The sequence below is a fragment of the Trichomonas vaginalis genome, chromosome IV, assembly GCF_026262505.1.
Source record: "Trichomonas vaginalis G3 chromosome IV, whole genome shotgun sequence".
Lineage (NCBI taxonomy): Eukaryota > Parabasalia > Trichomonadida > Trichomonadidae > Trichomonas > Trichomonas vaginalis.
The window spans coordinates 30,779,562-30,797,856 of NC_067206.1; the positions used below are offsets into that span (position 1 = coordinate 30,779,562).

The window sequence follows — 18,295 nt, forward strand, 5'->3', positions numbered from 1 at the left end:
GACATTTTGCTGATGGATTGAGTTCGCAACCATTTTTATAACCGTAAAAACCGTCGGGACAAAACAACTTGAATAATTGAATTTTTTAATGATAATGATTGTGAAATAACATGTAACTATAATTTAAGAATGCCATATTTTTGTTAAAAAAATTTCGAAAAGTGAGATATTTTCCGTTCTAATAAATATATTTGATAACCGGGGTGTCCCCCGGAATCAAATAAATTATCATATCGAGAATCGGAGATCCTTGCAGTTTCGGTTTTTTCGAAATGTGAGAGATTTTCCGTTCTAATAAATATATTTGATAACCGGGGTGTCCCCCGGAATCAAATAAATTATCATATCGAGAATCGGAGATCCTTGCAGTTTCGGTTTTTTCGAAATGTGAGAGATTTTCCGTTCTAATAAATATATTTGATAACCGGGGTGTCCCCCGGAATCAAATAAATTATCATATCGAGAATCGGAGATCCTTGCAGTTTCGGTTTTTTCGAAATGTGAGAGATTTTCCGTTCTAATAAATATATTTGATAACCGGGGTGTCCCCCGGAATCAAATAAATTATCATATCGAGAATCGGAGATCCTTGCAGTTTCGGTTTTTTCGAAATGTGAGAGATTTTCCGTTCTAATAAATATATTTGATAACCGGGGTGTCCCCCGGAATCAAATAAATTATCATATCGAGAATCGGAGATCCTTGCAGTTTCGGTTTTTTCGAAATGTGAGAGATTTTCCGTTCTAATAAATATATTTGATAACCGGGGTGTCCCCGGAATCAAATAAATTATCATATCGAGAATCGGAGATCCTTGCAGTTTCGGTTTTTTCGAAATGTGAGAGATTTTCCGTTCTAATAAATATATTTGATAACCGGGGTGTCCCCCGGAATCAAATAAATTATCATATCGAGAATCGGAGATCCTTGCAGTTTCGGTTTTTTCGAAATGTGAGAGATTTTCCGTTCTAATAAATATATTTGATAACCGGGTGTCCCCCGGAATCAAATAAATTATCATATCGAGAATCGGAGATCCTTGCAGTTTCGGTTTTTTCGAAATGTGAGAGATTTTCCGTTCTAATAAATATATTTGATAACCGGGTGTCCCCCGGAATCAAATAAATTATCATATCGAGAATCGGAGATCCTTGCAGTTTCGGTTTTTTCGAAATGTGAGAGATTTTCCGTTCTAATAAATATATTTGATAACCGGGGTGTCCCCCGGAATCAAATAAATTATCATATCGAGAATCGGAGATCCTTGCAGTTTCGGTTTTTTCGAAATGTGAGAGATTTTCCGTTCTAATAAATATATTTGATAACCGGGGTGTCCCCCGGAATCAAATAAATTATCATATCGAGAATCGGAGATCCTTGCAGTTTCGGTTTTTTCGAAATGTGAGAGATTTTCCGTTCTAATAAATATATTTGATAACCGGGGTGTCCCCCGGAATCAAATAAATTATCATATCGAGAATCGGAGATCCTTGCAGTTTCGGTTTTTTCGAAATGTGAGAGATTTTCCGTTCTAATAAATATATTTGATAACCGGGGTGTCCCCCGGAATCAAATAAATTATCATATCGAGAATCGGAGATCCTTGCAGTTTCGGTTTTTTCGAAATGTGAGAGATTTTCCGTTCTAATAAATATATTTGATAACCGGGGTGTCCCCCGGAATCAAATAAATTATCATATCGAGAATCGGAGATCCTTGCAGTTTCGGTTTTTTCGAAATGTGAGAGATTTTCCGTTCTAATAAATATATTTGATAACCGGGGTGTCCCCCGGAATCAAATAAATTATCATATCGAGAATCGGAGATCCTTGCAGTTTCGGTTTTTTCGAAATGTGAGAGATTTTCCGTTCTAATAAATATATTTGATAACCGGGGTGTCCCCCGGAATCAAATAAATTATCATATCGAGAATCGGAGATCCTTGCAGTTTCGGTTTTTTCGAAATGTGAGAGATTTTCCGTTCTAATAAATATATTTGATAACCGGGGTGTCCCCCGGAATCAAATAAATTATCATATCGAGAATCGGAGATCCTTGCAGTTTCGGTTTTTTCGAAATGTGAGAGATTTTCCGTTCTAATAAATATATTTGATAACCGGGGTGTCCCCCGGAATCAAATAAATTATCATATCGAGAATCGGAGATCCTTGCAGTTTCGGTTTTTTCGAAATGTGAGAGATTTTCCGTTCTAATAAATATATTTGATAACCGGGGTGTCCCCCGGAATCAAATAAATTATCATATCGAGAATCGGAGATCCTTGCAGTTTCGGTTTTTTCGAAATGTGAGAGATTTTCCGTTCTAATAAATATATTTGATAACCGGGGTGTCCCCCGGAATCAAATAAATTATCATATCGAGAATCGGAGATCCTTGCAGTTTCGGTTTTTTCGAAATGTGAGAGATTTTCCGTTCTAATAAATATATTTGATAACCGGGGTGTCCCCCGGAATCAAATAAATTATCATATCGAGAATCGGAGATCCTTGCAGTTTCGGTTTTTTCGAAATGTGAGAGATTTTCCGTTCTAATAAATATATTTGATAACCGGGGTGTCCCCCGGAATCAAATAAATTATCATATCGAGAATCGGAGATCCTTGCAGTTTCGGTTTTTTCGAAATGGAAAATCAAATTAGGCGTAAAGCAAAATTGATATTTCATATGGTTTTATGATAGATAAGCATTATATTCCCACTCATTATATTCGTAAATTTTGATGTTTATCATTCGCTTTTAAGATCATTGAATTTGATTTTTATATAAAATAGTTTATATATTAGAAAATAATATGAGTTTATGTGATATTATTTTTCAGAAGATTTCATTCTATATGCCTATGAAAAGTACTCTCAAAACAAACTTTTTCCTAATTATTTAAATCTATGTATTAGCATTAGTGTTCTATAGTATATATTTCATTTTTCTCATTCAATTAGAATTTACAAATGTCAAAAATTGAGAAGACTGTACTTTTTGAGATTTTCTGTTTATTACATTACATGATCCTCTCATGTGCACCCTTAATAAATTCAGGTTGATGTAAAAAATAAACTTCACAAATCTTGATTTCTCTCAAATCATGATTTTGAAAAAAAAGTCGTTCATACGTAGATTTAAGTAATAAGAATTTTTAAAGCATTTTTGACTTTTTACATTTAGAAAGTCGTCAGTGAATAAAAGTTGATGTTAAGCAATTATGAGATCGATAGTAAGGAGTCAGCAAAGCATATAGCTAGCTATATCGAAGACGGAACATTCTTTCAAATCTTCGACTCAATAAAAATTACAGCTGATATTTTGAAATATTCGAAGCTCGGGCTGAGAGAAGTTGATTTACTCTTCAAATCTGGAAGGGAACAATACAACAGTAACGATTTATTCAGGTGTTTTCATAAAGCTCGAGTCCATGTTAATAATTACGAAGAATTGAAGTATATATTCACTCTTTTTGAAGAGAAACTTGATTTCAGATCAATGAGAGAAATTAGCCACCAATTCGATAAAATTATGCAAGAAAATCAAAAATTAACAGAAAATACAATGACCTTTACAACAAAGCACGCGAATACTCAAAGAAATGTGATGAACTTCAACAAAAACTTTCACAGCAGCAAGAATACAGTAAGATAATTAGTGAATTAAAATCACAAATTTCTTCAAAAGAATCCGAGATACAAAAATTACAAAAACAACTTAAGTCTAAAGATAACGATATTTTTACCTTGAAAGAACAGTTATCTTCCAAAGATTCAGATTTTCAGTCTTTGAAATCTCAACTTTCTTCTTCAGAAAAACGGTAAAATCACTGAAGCAACAAATATCAGCAAACGAAAGCACAATAAGCCAACTCCGCGAAAAAGATGAAGAATCAGAATCATTAAACTCCCTCCAGAAATGCAGCAAAGCAGATGGAGTTGAAAATGTTCACAGAATTTACACAATTCTCTCATTCGCAGCTCAAGAAGGCTACATGGAAACGATCAAACATGCAGTGAGATATGGATACATTAATGTCAAATGCGACATTGAACAGAATAATTACAGACTCTTGGGAATGAATGGACTTATATATGCTGCATACAAGGGAGATCTTCCTCTTGTCAAAGCATTCAACAAGTGCGATGTTGACATGAAATTCAGAACAAAAGAAGGAGAAAGTATCATTCATGCATTCAGCATTTCAGGCAATCTTGAAGGCCTCAAATATGCTGAGAATTTCTTAAGCATCAATGACGTTAATGAGGCTGATGAAACAGCGTTACATTGTGGTGTTTTCTTCCTCAGATTAGCAGTTATTCAGTACCTTGCTAATAATTCTAATGTTGAGAAGAATATTGTTTCAGACTCTGGAACACCAATCAAGTGCGCAATCAATAGGAGTAGGATCTATCTTAATTTGGCATCTTATTTAGATGATCACGGTTGCGAATTAACTGACAAAGAAAAAGACGAACTCAGAAGTAATAATAATCATCTTCATCCAGTTCAGATTCCGATTCTGAAGATTCTACTGACAGAGCTATTGATTTTTAGGAAAATTACTTATTCTTAATGCGTTACTTAACTAAATTTTTAGTTTTTATTTTAAATTTTTATAAATATCTTAAATTTATTAACAAGATATAAAGTAATCTCAATAAGACTCTTCCAAATATAACGATCATCAAAGATAATTATATCTAGATAATTTTTATTTTTTATTTTTTCGACAAAGTTTTTAAAAAGATTGATTAAGGGATGTTACCTTTAGATCCATAGTATATATGTTAATCTCAAAACAAAGCTATCGTAAAAGGAACTTGATTCTTCTTATAATGCTTCGAAGAATTTACAAATGCTTTAGGGCAAATATTGCAATAATTATATCCAATCTGTTCCTTGTACCAGCATATATTACTTTAGATGAAACAGATTTCTTTCTTTGGGAAATTTAATTTTTAGTCAGAAAAAGTGTAAGCATTGTCAAAATTTGAATGCAAAACAATTTTAATTAAAAGTCATTTATGTGTATCTTAGTCTAATGAGTATTTTTTATGACGACTCAAAAAAATTTTTTTTTATAGTCGCAGGTCATAAAAGGCTAATGTTAAGCGATTGCGTGATAGATAATAGAGAGTCGGCAAAGCATATAATTAGCTATATCGAAGACGGAACATTCTTTTATCTTTGACTCAATTAAAATTGCAGTCAATGTTTTGAAATATTCGAAGCTAGGATTGAGGAAAGTTGATTTACTCTTCAAGTTCGGAAGAGAACAATTAAGTACTAATGATTTATTCAGAAGTTTTCATAAAGCTCGTGTCCACGTTAAAGATTACAAAGAATTGAAGTGCTTAATAACTCTTTTTGAAGAGAAACTTGATTTCAGATCAATGAAAGAAATCAGCTATCATTTCGACAAAATTTTTCAAGAAAATCAAAAATTAACAGAACATTACCATGATCTTTATAACAAACTTCGGGAAACCTCAAAGAACTGCGAGGAACTTAAGCAAAAACTTGCCCAGCAACAAGATTCCATTAAGCAAGTTAATGAATTAAAATCACAAATTTCTTCAAAAGATTCTGACATACAAAATTTACAAAAGCAACTTAAATCAAAAGACAACGATATTTCTACATTGAAGTCTCAACTTTCTTCCAAAGATTCCGAAATTTCATCGTTACAGAAGCGCCTTGCTTCCAAAGATTCGGAACTTCCACCGTTGAGATCCCATATTTCTTCCAAAGATAATGAGATCCAGTCGTTGAGATCTCAACTTTCTTCCAAAGATTCCGAAATTTCATCGTTACAAAAACGTCTTTCTTCCAAGGATTCGGAACTTCCTCCGTTGAGGTCTCAGATTTCTTCTAAAGATTCCGAAATTTCTAACTTGAAGAGACGAATTTCTTCCAAAGATGAAGAAATTGAGTCATTGGAATCTCGTCTTTCTTCCAAAGATAATGAAATTTCTACATTGAGGAAACGCGTTTCTTCCTTAGAAAGTGGATATGATTCATTGAAATCTCAGATTTCTTCCAAAGATGACGACATTTCTACTTTGAGGAAACGTCTTTCTTCCAAAGATTCCGAAATTGACTCATTGAAAGAAAGTATTTCATCCAAGGATGATGACATATCTGAATTGCAGTCACGTATTTCATATAGGAATAATGAAATTTCTAAATTAAAGAATACTATTTCTTCCAAAGATGATGATTATAAAGCCAAATGTGTTGAAGTTGCTGCATTGCAGGCAGGTGTTTTATTAATGCAAAATCAACTTCAGCAAAACCAAAATATGATCGCTCAATTGTAACAACAATTGAACAACCGTGGAGGCATGATGATGCAAGGTGGAATGGTGATGCCAGGTGGCATGGTTGTACCAGGCAATTTTGTGGTTAGGAACTTTTTCATGTGAAATTATAAAATTTATATGTTTATATTGTAATTAAAGTAAAATTTCATTAATTATAGAATAAAAGGCAGCAAATAATATAGTAACTTAAAGAGAGATATCTTGTCACTTCATTCTGTGTGAAAATTGCTGAATTCTTTCGTAATAGATAAAAAGTATATGGTATTATTCATATTAAGTTCCTAAGAAATGATATACTTTGTTTTATAAAGCCTTAGCCCTTCTGTCTTCAGTTCTTTAAAGATATTCTTGTTTTTAAGTGAATTTTTGAAATGGCTGACTAATATTGGATTCCTTTTCTAACGCATACTTATTTATTGTAAAGGAAACGCCATAAAGATCGTATCAACAAACTGGAGAGTTACATCATTATCTGTGGTAAAGGATTTGAGATATCTTTCTAAATACGTATTGCATTTATTTTTGCATCCCAAGCCAAAAATCAAGTAATAGGCTCTTCTGGCCAGGAGGAATATTTCAAAATCATTATGAATTACAATTAACGCGCAAATATAATTTTAGGAAGCTTTTGTTGCATTAGTATTATTGTATTTTTATTCAAAAATAACAATATATTAAAATTAAAGAAAACTTTGTTTTAAGAATTGAAAATTTTAAATAAAAAAGGAATGTTAGTAATGCTAATTTATTTGATTCCGGGGGACACCCGGTTATCAAATATATTTATTAGAACGGAAAATCTCTCACATTTCGAAAAAACCGAAACTGCAAGGATCTCCGATTCTCGATATGATAATTTATTTGATTCCGGGGGACACCCCGGTTATCAAATATATTTATTAGAACGGAAAATCTCTCACATTTCGAAAAAACCGAAACTGCAAGGATCTCCGATTCTCGATATGATAATTTATTTGATTCCGGGGGACACCCCGGTTATCAAATATATTTATTAGAACGGAAAATATCTCACTTTTCGAAATTTTTTTAACAAAAATATGGCATTCTTAAATTATAGTTACATGTTATTTCACAATCATTATCATTAAAAAATTCAATTATTCAAGTTGTTTTGTCCCGACGGTTTTTACGGTTATAAAAATGGTTGCGAACTCAATCCATCAGCAAAATGTCGGTTGGGGTGCCCTTCTTGGCCTCCTGAGTACTCACCAAGATACCCCCAGCTCCCGCAAAACACCTCCCTTAGGTGAGCATTAACTGATGACATGAGTTAACAATTCTACAAAATCATCAAGCATGAAGGTTTATGATTTATAAATCAAAATCTCAGAAACTGCTTGACTTTGCAAGTTGCTGTCTTTACCGGTTACTCTGCTGCAATCTCTTTTCTGATTGCAGGCAGAGTTCTGCATCCTGAGGACTTTGCCTTGCAGATATGCTTGTAATCACTACGTGAGCAACTTAGTGTTGCAAGTTGCTGTCTTTACCGGTTAGCTTTTTTTGAAGTTTCTTCGCATCTTATATAAGCTCTAGATCAATATTTATCATCAGAATTTGCATCTCATAAAGCACGATATTAATCAAATAGGCAAATTTCATTCGGAGTCTCTCATTAAATGAGAAACTCCGAATGAGATTTGCTCTAAGGTAATGTACTTGTTATGCTTGGCCTAGAAGCAAGGAGGAAACATGTATATGGTTTGTTTATACTGAAGTTATCTGGAATTCTCTCAATTGAGGATTCAAATCCAGATAAAATCTCAATTATCTCGTCATGTAGTTCGTATTTTCGCGTTCTGAGAGCGGAAAACGCATTTTTTGAATGCGTAGATTCCGAATCACACGGAAAAAATAGGTTTTAATAAGAAAAATAGACAATTTATGAAGTAACAAAGCACATACTATTATAAAAAAGAAAAACATTTTTTCATATGAAAGAAAAATAACGTATTTTTTACAGAGCGTAGGTATATATCGAGCCAATTCACACCATAAATTCTTTTCTCGTTCTCGGGCCTATAAACAACCTGAGGTGCACAACAATATTAACTTATACTGCTGTTATCTGGATTTGAATCCTCAATTGAGAGAATTCCAGATAACTTCAGTATAAACAAACCATATACATGTTTCCTCCTTGCTTCTAGGCCAAGCATAACAAGTACATTACCTTAGAGCAAATCTCATTCGGAGTTTCTCATTTAATGAGAGACTCCGAATGAAATTTGCCTATTTGATTAATATCGTGCTTTATGAGATGCAAATTCTGATGATAAATATTGATCTAGAGCTTATATAAGATGCGAAGAAACTTCAAAAAAAGCTAACCGGTAAAGACAGCAACTTGCAACACTAAGTTGCTCACGTAGTGATTACAAGCATATCTGCAAGGCAAAGTCCTCAGGATGCAGAACTCTGCCTGCAATCAGAAAAGAGATTGCAGCAGAGTAACCGGTAAAGACAGCAACTTGCAAAGTCAAGCAGTTTCTGAGATTTTGATTTATAAATCATAAACCTTCATGCTTGATGATTTTGTAGAATTGTTAACTCATGTCATCAGTTAATGCTCACCTAAGGGAGTGTTTTGCGGGAGCTGGGGGTATCTTGGTGAGTACTCAGGAGGCCAAGAAGGGCACCCCAACCGACATTTTGCTGATGGATTGAGTTCGCAACCATTTTTATAACCGTAAAAACCGTCGGACAAAACAACTTGAATAATTGAATTTTTTAATGATAATGATTGTGAAATAACATGTAACTATAATTAAGAATGCCATATTTTTGTTAAAAAAATTTCGAAAAGTGAGATATTTTCCGTTCTAATAAATATATTTGATAACCGGGGTGTCCCCGGAATCAAATAAATTATCATATCGAGAATCGGAGATCCTTGCAGTTTCGGTTTTTTCGAAATGTGAGAGATTTTCCGTTCTAATAAATATATTTGATAACCGGGTGTCCCCCGGAATCAAATAAATTATCATATCGAGAATCGGAGATCCTTGCAGTTTCGGTTTTTTCGAAATGTGAGAGATTTTCCGTTCTAATAAATATATTGATAACCGGGGTGTCCCCGGAATCAAATAAATTATCATATCGAGAATCGGAGATCCTTGCAGTTTCGGTTTTTTCGAAATGTGAGAGATTTTCCGTTCTAATAAATATATTATAACCGGGGTGTCCCCCGGAATCAAATAAATTATCATATCGAGAATCGAGATCCTTGCAGTTTCGGTTTTTTCGAAATGTGAGAGATTTTCCGTTCTAATAAATATATTTGATAACCGGGGTGTCCCCCGGAATCAAATAAATTATCATATCGAGAATCGGAGATCCTTGCAGTTTCGGTTTTTTTCGAAATGTGAGAGATTTTCCGTTCTAATAAATATATTTGATAACCGGGTGTCCCCGGAATCAAATAAATTATCATATCGAGAATCGGAGATCCTTGCAGTTTCGGTTTTTTCGAAATGTGAGAGATTTTCCGTTCTAATAAATATATTTGATTAACCGGGGTGTCCCCCGGAATCAAATAAATTATCATATCGAGAATCGGAGATCCTTGCAGTTTCGGTTTTTCGAAATGTGAGAGATTTTCCGTTCTAATAAATATATTTGATAACCGGGGTGTCCCCGGAATCAAATAAATTATCATATCGAGAATCGGAGATCCTTGCAGTTTCGGTTTTTTCGAAATGTGAGAGATTTTCCGTTCTAATAAATATATTTGATAACCGGGGTGTCCCCCGGAATCAAATAAATTATCATATCGAAATCGGAGATCCTTGCAGTTTCGGTTTTTCGAAATGTGAGAGATTTTCCGTTCTAATAAATATATTTGATAACCGGGGTGTCCCCCGGAATCAAATAAATTATCATATCGAGAATCGAGATCCTTGCAGTTTCGGTTTTTTCGAAATGTGAGAGATTTTCCGTTCTAATAAATATATTTGATAACCGGGGTGTCCCCCGGAATCAAATAAATTATCATATCGAGAATCGGAGATCCTTGCAGTTTCGGTTTTTTCGAAATGTGAGAGATTTTCCGTTCTAATAAATATATTTGATAACCGGGGTGTCCCCCGGAATCAAATAAATTATCATATCGAGAATCGGAGATCCTTGCAGTTTCGGTTTTTTCGAAATGTGAGAGATTTTCCGTTCTAATAAATATATTTGATAACCGGGGTGTCCCCCGGAATCAAATAAATTATCATATCGAGAATCGGAGATCCTTGCAGTTTCGGTTTTTTCGAAATGTGAGAGATTTTCCGTTCTAATAAATATATTTGATAACCGGGGTGTCCCCCGGAATCAAATAAATTATCATATCGAGAATCGGAGATCCTTGCAGTTTCGGTTTTTTCGAAATGTGAGAGATTTTCCGTTCTAATAAATATATTTGATAACCGGGGTGTCCCCCGGAATCAAATAAATTATCATATCGAGAATCGGAGATCCTTGCAGTTTCGGTTTTTTCGAAATGTGAGAGATTTTCCGTTCTAATAAATATATTTGATAACCGGGGTGTCCCCCGGAATCAAATAAATTATCATATCGAGAATCGGAGATCCTTGCAGTTTCGGTTTTTTCGAAATGTGAGAGATTTTCCGTTCTAATAAATATATTTGATAACCGGGGTGTCCCCCGGAATCAAATAAATTATCATATCGAGAATCGGAGATCCTTGCAGTTTCGGTTTTTTCGAAATGTGAGAGATTTTCCGTTCTAATAAATATATTTGATAACCGGGGTGTCCCCCGGAATCAAATAAATTATCATATCGAGAATCGGAGATCCTTGCAGTTTCGGTTTTTTCGAAATGTGAGAGATTTTCCGTTCTAATAAATATATTTGATAACCGGGGTGTCCCCCGGAATCAAATAAATTATCATATCGAGAATCGGAGATCCTTGCAGTTTCGGTTTTTTCGAAATGTGAGAGATTTTCCGTTCTAATAAATATATTTGATAACCGGGGTGTCCCCCGGAATCAAATAAATTATCATATCGAGAATCGGAGATCCTTGCAGTTTCGGTTTTTTCGAAATGTGAGAGATTTTCCGTTCTAATAAATATATTTGATAACCGGGGTGTCCCCCGGAATCAAATAAATTATCATATCGAGAATCGGAGATCCTTGCAGTTTCGGTTTTTTCGAAATGTGAGAGATTTTCCGTTCTAATAAATATATTTGATAACCGGGGTGTCCCCCGGAATCAAATAAATTATCATATCGAGAATCGGAGATCCTTGCAGTTTCGGTTTTTTCGAAATGTGAGAGATTTTCCGTTCTAATAAATATATTTGATAACCGGGGTGTCCCCCGGAATCAAATAAATTATCATATCGAGAATCGGAGATCCTTGCAGTTTCGGTTTTTTCGAAATGTGAGAGATTTTCCGTTCTAATAAATATATTTGATAACCGGGGTGTCCCCCGGAATCAAATAAATTATCATATCGAGAATCGGAGATCCTTGCAGTTTCGGTTTTTTCGAAATGTGAGAGATTTTCCGTTCTAATAAATATATTTGATAACCGGGGTGTCCCCCGGAATCAAATAAATTATCATATCGAGAATCGGAGATCCTTGCAGTTTCGGTTTTTTCGAAATGTGAGAGATTTTCCGTTCTAATAAATATATTTGATAACCGGGGTGTCCCCCGGAATCAAATAAATTATCATATCGAGAATCGGAGATCCTTGCAGTTTCGGTTTTTTCGAAATGTGAGAGATTTTCCGTTCTAATAAATATATTTGATAACCGGGGTGTCCCCCGGAATCAAATAAATTATCATATCGAGAATCGGAGATCCTTGCAGTTTCGGTTTTTTCGAAATGTGAGAGATTTTCCGTTCTAATAAATATATTTGATAACCGGGGTGTCCCCCGGAATCAAATAAATTATCATATCGAGAATCGGAGATCCTTGCAGTTTCGGTTTTTTCGAAATGTGAGAGATTTTCCGTTCTAAATATATTTGATAACCGGGGTGTCCCCCGGAATCAAATAAATTATCATATCGAGAATCGGAGATCCTTGCAGTTTCGGTTTTTTCGAAATGTGAGAGATTTTCCGTTCTAATAAATATATTTGATAACCGGGGTGTCCCCCGGAATCAAATAAATTATCATATCGAGAATCGGAGATCCTTGCAGTTTCGGTTTTTTCGAAATGTGAGAGATTTTCCGTTCTAATAAATATATTTGATAACCGGGGTGTCCCCCGGAATCAAATAAATTATCATATCGAGAATCGGAGATCCTTGCAGTTTCGGTTTTTTCGAAATGTGAGAGATTTTCCGTTCTAATAAATATATTTGATAACCGGGGTGTCCCCCGGAATCAAATAAATTATCATATCGAGAATCGGAGATCCTTGCAGTTTCGGTTTTTTCGAAATGTGAGAGATTTTCCGTTCTAATAAATATATTTGATAACCGGGGTGTCCCCCGGAATCAAATAAATTATCATATCGAGAATCGGAGATCCTTGCAGTTTCGGTTTTTTCGAAATGTGAGAGATTTTCCGTTCTAATAAATATATTTGATAACCGGGGTGTCCCCCGGAATCAAATAAATTATCATATCGAGAATCGGAGATCCTTGCAGTTTCGGTTTTTTCGAAATGTGAGAGATTTTCCGTTCTAATAAATATATTTGATAACCGGGGTGTCCCCCGGAATCAAATAAATTATCATATCGAGAATCGGAGATCCTTGCAGTTTCGGTTTTTTCGAAATGTGAGAGATTTTCCGTTCTAATAAATATATTTGATAACCGGGGTGTCCCCCGGAATCAAATAAATTATCATATCGAGAATCGGAGATCCTTGCAGTTTCGGTTTTTTCGAAATGTGAGAGATTTTCCGTTCTAATAAATATATTTGATAACCGGGGTGTCCCCCGGAATCAAATAAATTATCATATCGAGAATCGGAGATCCTTGCAGTTTCGGTTTTTTCGAAATGGAAAATCAAAAATTAGGCGTAAAGCAAAAATTGATATTTCATATGGTTTTATGATAGATAAGCATTATATTCCCACTCATTATATTCGTAAATTTTGATGTTTATCATTCGCTTTTAAGATCATTGAATTTGATTTTTATATAAAATAGTTATATATTAGAAAATAATATGAGTTTATGTGATATTATTTTTCAGAAGATTTCATTCTATATGCCTATGAAAAGTACTCTCAAAACAAACTTTTTCCTAATTATAATTAAATCTAGAATATTGTATTATGCTTAGTATTATTTCATTTTTCTCATTCAATTTAGAATTTACAAATGTCAAAAAAATTGAGAGCTGTCACTTTTGATGAATTTCTGTTTATTACATTACATGATCCTCTCATGTGCACCCTTAATAAATTCAGGTTGATGTAAAAAATAAACTTCACAAATCTTGATTTCTCTCAAATCATGATTTTGAAAAAAAAGTCGTTCATACGTAGATTTAAGTAATAAGAATTTTTAAAGCATTTTTGACTTTTTACATTTAGAAAGTCGTCAGTGAATAAAAGTTGATGTTAAGCAATTATGAGATCGATAGTAAGGAGTCAGCAAAGCATATAGCTAGCTATATCGAAGACGGAACATTCTTTCAAATCTTCGACTCAATAAAAATTACAGCTGATATTTTGAAATATTCGAAGCTCGGGCTGAGAGAAGTTGATTTACTCTTCAAATCTGGAAGGGAACAATACAACAGTAACGATTTATTCAGGTGTTTTCATAAAGCTCGAGTCCATGTTAATAATTACGAAGAATTGAAGTATATATTCACTCTTTTTGAAGAGAAACTTGATTTCAGATCAATGAGAGAAATTAGCCACCAATTCGATAAAATTATGCAAGAAAATCAAAAATTAACAGAACAATACAATGACCTTTACAACAAAGCACGCGAATACTCAAAGAAATGTGATGAACTTCAACAAAAACTTTCACAGCAGCAAGAATACAGTAAGATAATTAGTGAATTAAAATCACAAATTTCTTCAAAAGAATCCGAGATACAAAAATTACAAAAACAACTTAAGTCTAAAGATAACGATATTTTTACCTTGAAAGAACAGTTATCTTCCAAAGATTCAGATTTTCAGTCTTTGAAATCTCAACTTTCTTCTTCAGAAAAAACGGTAAAATCACTGAAGCAACAAATATCAGCAAACGAAAGCACAATAAGCCAACTCCGCGAAAAAGATGAAGAATCAGAATCATTAAACTCCCTCCAGAAATGCAGCAAAGCAGATGGAGTTGAAAATGTTCACAGAATTTACACAATTCTCTCATTCGCAGCTCAAGAAGGCTACATGGAAACGATCAAACATGCAGTGAGATATGGATACATTAATGTCAAATGCGACATTGAACAGAATAATTACAGACTCTTGGGAATGAATGGACTTATATATGCTGCATACAAGGGAGATCTTCCTCTTGTCAAAGCATTCAACAAGTGCGATGTTGACATGAAATTCAGAACAAAAGAAGGAGAAAGTATCATTCATGCATTCAGCATTTCAGGCAATCTTGAAGGCCTCAAATATGCTGAGAATTTCTTAAGCATCAATGACGTTAATGAGGCTGATGAAACAGCGTTACATTGTGGTGTTTTCTTCCTCAGATTAGCAGTTATTCAGTACCTTGCTAATAATTCTAATGTTGAGAAGAATATTGTTTCAGACTCTGGAACACCAATCAAGTGCGCAATCAATAGGAGTAGGATCTATCTTAATTTGGCATCTTATTTAGATGATCACGGTTGCGAATTAACTGACAAAGAAAAAGACGAACTCAGAAGTAATAATAAATCATCTTCATCCAGTTCAGATTCCGATTCTGAAGATTCTACTGACAGAGCTATTGATGTTTTAGGAAAATTACTTATTCTTAATGCGTTACTTAACTAAATTTTTAGTTTTTATTTTAAATTTTATTATAATATCTTAAATTTATTAACAAGATATAAAGTAATCTCAATAAGACTCTTCCAAATATAACGATCATCAAAGATAATTATATCTAGATAATTTTTATTTTTTATTTTTTCGACAAAGTTTTTAAAAAGATTGATTAAGGGATGTTACCTTTAGATCCATAGTATATATGTTAATCTCAAAACAAAGCTATCGTAAAAGGAACTTGATTCTTCTTATAATGCTTCGAAGAATTTACAAATGCTTTAGGGCAAATATTGCAATAATTATATCCAATCTGTTCCTTGTACCAGCATATATTACTTTAGATGAAACAGATTTCTTTCTTTGGGAAATTTAATTTTTAGTCAGAAAAAGTGTAAGCATTGTCAAAATTTGAATGCAAAACAATTTTAATTAAAAGTCATTTATGTGTATCTTAGTCTAATGAGTATTTTTATGACGACTCAAAAAAATTTTTTTTATAGTCGCAGGTCATAAAAGGCTAATGTTAAGCGATTGCGTGATAGATAATAGAGAGTCGGCAAAGCATATAATTAGCTATATCGAAGACGGAACATTCTTTTATATCTTTGACTCAATTAAAATTGCAGTCAATGTTTTGAAATATTCGAAGCTAGGATTGAGGAAAGTTGATTTACTCTTCAAGTTCGGAAGAGAACAATTAAGTACTAATGATTTATTCAGAAGTTTTCATAAAGCTCGTGTCCACGTTAAAGATTACAAAGAATTGAAGTGCTTAATAACTCTTTTTGAAGAGAAACTTGATTTCAGATCAATGAAAGAAATCAGCTATCATTTCGACAAAATTTTTCAAGAAAATCAAAAATTAACAGAACATTACCATGATCTTTATAACAAACTTCGGGAAACCTCAAAGAACTGCGAGGAACTTAAGCAAAAACTTGCCCAGCAACAAGATTCCATTAAGCAAGTTAATGAATTAAAATCACAAATTTCTTCAAAAGATTCTGACATACAAAATTTACAAAAGCAACTTAAATCAAAAGACAACGATATTTCTACATTGAAGTCTCAACTTTCTTCCAAAGATTCCGAAATTTCATCGTTACAGAAGCGCCTTGCTTCCAAAGATTCGGAACTTCCACCGTTGAGATCCCATATTTCTTCCAAAGATAATGAGATCCAGTCGTTGAGATCTCAACTTTCTTCCAAAGATTCCGAAATTTCATCGTTACAAAAACGTCTTTCTTCCAAGGATTCGGAACTTCCTCCGTTGAGGTCTCAGATTTCTTCTAAAGATTCCGAAATTTCTAACTTGAAGAGACGAATTTCTTCCAAAGATGAAGAAATTGAGTCATTGGAATCTCGTCTTTCTTCCAAAGATAATGAAATTTCTACATTGAGGAAACGCGTTTCTTCCTTAGAAAGTGGATATGATTCATTGAAATCTCAGATTTCTTCCAAAGATGACGACATTTCTACTTTGAGGAAACGTCTTTCTTCCAAAGATTCCGAAATTGACTCATTGAAAGAAAGTATTTCATCCAAGGATGATGACATATCTGAATTGCAGTCACGTATTTCATATAGGAATAATGAAATTTCTAAATTAAAGAATACTATTTCTTCCAAAGATGATGATTATAAAGCCAAATGTGTTGAAGTTGCTGCATTGCAGGCAGGTGTTTTATTAATGCAAAATCAACTTCAGCAAAACCAAAATATGATCGCTCAATTGTAACAACAATTGAACAACCGTGGAGGCATGATGATGCAAGGTGGAATGGTGATGCCAGGTGGCATGGTTGTACCAGGCAATTTTGTGGTTAGGAACTTTTTCATGTGAAATTATAAAATTTATATGTTTATATTGTAATTAAAGTAAAATTTCATTAATTATAGAATAAAAGGCAGCAAATAATATAGTAACTTAAAGAGAGATATCTTGTCACTTCATTCTGTGTGAAAATTGCTGAATTCTTTCGTAATAGATAAAAAGTATATGGTATTATTCATATTAAGTTCCTAAGAAATGATATACTTTGTTTTATAAAGCCTTAGCCCTTCTGTCTTCAGTTCTTTAAAGATATTCTTGTTTTTAAGTGAATTTTTGAAATGGCTGACTAATATTGGATTCCTTTTCTAACGCATACTTATTTATTGTAAAGGAAACGCCATAAAGATCGTATCAACAAACTGGAGAGTTACATCATTATCTGTGGTAAAGGATTTGAGATATCTTTCTAAATACGTATTGCATTTATTTTTGCATCCCAAGCCAAAAATCAAGTAATAGGCTCTTCTGGCCAGGAGGAATATTTCAAAATCATTATGAATTACAATTAACGCGCAAATATAATTTTAGGAAGCTTTTGTTGCATTAGTATTATTGTATTTTTATTCAAAAATAACAATATATTAAAATTAAAGAAAACTTTGTTTTAAGAATTGAAAATTTTAAATAAAAAAGGAATGTTAGTAATGCTAATTTATTTGATTCCGGGGGACACCCGGTTATCAAATATATTTATTAGAACGGAAAATCTCTCACATTTCGAAAAAACCGAAACTGCAAGGATCTCCGATTCTCGATATGATAATTTATTTGATTCCGGGGGACACCCCGGTTATCAAATATATTTATTAGAACGGAAAATCTCTCACATTTCGAAAAAACCGAAACTGCAAGGATCTCCGATTCTCGATATGATAATTTATTTGATTCCGGGGGACACCCCGGTTATCAAATATATTTATTAGAACGGAAAATATCTCACTTTTCGAAATTTTTTTAACAAAAATATGGCATTCTTAAATTATAGTTACATGTTATTTCACAATCATTATCATTAAAAAATTCAATTATTCAAGTTGTTTTGTCCCGACGGTTTTTACGGTTATAAAAATGGTTGCGAACTCAATCCATCAGCAAAATGTCGGTTGGGGTGCCCTTCTTGGCCTCCTGAGTACTCACCAAGATACCCCAGCTCCCGCAAAACACCTCCCTTAGGTGAGCATTAACTGATGACATGAGTTAA

General features: G+C 33.5%; 3 protein-coding genes across 3 annotated transcripts, besides 6 other annotated features; all 3 read left to right on the forward strand.

Moving 5' to 3' along the window:
- Window positions 1–3,018: 3,018 nt before the first annotated feature.
- Window positions 3,019–3,051: a mobile genetic element.
- Window positions 3,052–5,395: 2,344 nt separating this feature from the next.
- TVAGG3_0198290 (Golgi vesicle docking protein family) lies at window positions 5,396–6,322 on the forward strand (the record flags this gene model as incomplete). The annotated part of the gene is made up of 1 exon (XM_051226247.1): window positions 5,396–6,322. The coding sequence occupies one exon, from the start codon at window positions 5,396–5,398 to the stop codon at window positions 6,320–6,322; it is 927 nt and encodes a 308-aa protein (XP_051111233.1).
- A 1,600-nt stretch (window positions 6,323–7,922) lies between these two features.
- Window positions 7,923–8,102: a mobile genetic element.
- Window positions 8,103–8,115: 13 nt separating this feature from the next.
- Window positions 8,116–8,587: a mobile genetic element.
- A 5,063-nt stretch (window positions 8,588–13,650) lies between these two features.
- Window positions 13,651–13,687: a mobile genetic element.
- Window positions 13,651–13,687: a terminal%2Cinverted (terminal inverted repeat of Banshee-A3 transposon ID:TVAGG3_0198320).
- A 2-nt stretch (window positions 13,688–13,689) lies between these two features.
- Window positions 13,690–13,722: a mobile genetic element.
- A 155-nt stretch (window positions 13,723–13,877) lies between these two features.
- Window positions 13,878–15,266, forward strand: TVAGG3_0198340 (RelA-associated inhibitor family; the record flags this gene model as incomplete). The annotated part of the gene is made up of 1 exon (XM_051226248.1): window positions 13,878–15,266. The coding sequence occupies one exon, from the start codon at window positions 13,878–13,880 to the stop codon at window positions 15,264–15,266; it is 1,389 nt and encodes a 462-aa protein (XP_051111234.1).
- A 514-nt stretch (window positions 15,267–15,780) lies between these two features.
- Window positions 15,781–16,998, forward strand: TVAGG3_0198350 (Golgi vesicle docking protein family; the record flags this gene model as incomplete). Its single annotated transcript, XM_051226249.1, has 1 exon — window positions 15,781–16,998. One exon carries the CDS (start codon window positions 15,781–15,783, stop codon window positions 16,996–16,998), a length of 1,218 nt encoding a protein of 405 aa, XP_051111235.1.
- Between the last annotated feature and the right edge of the window lie 1,297 nt (window positions 16,999–18,295).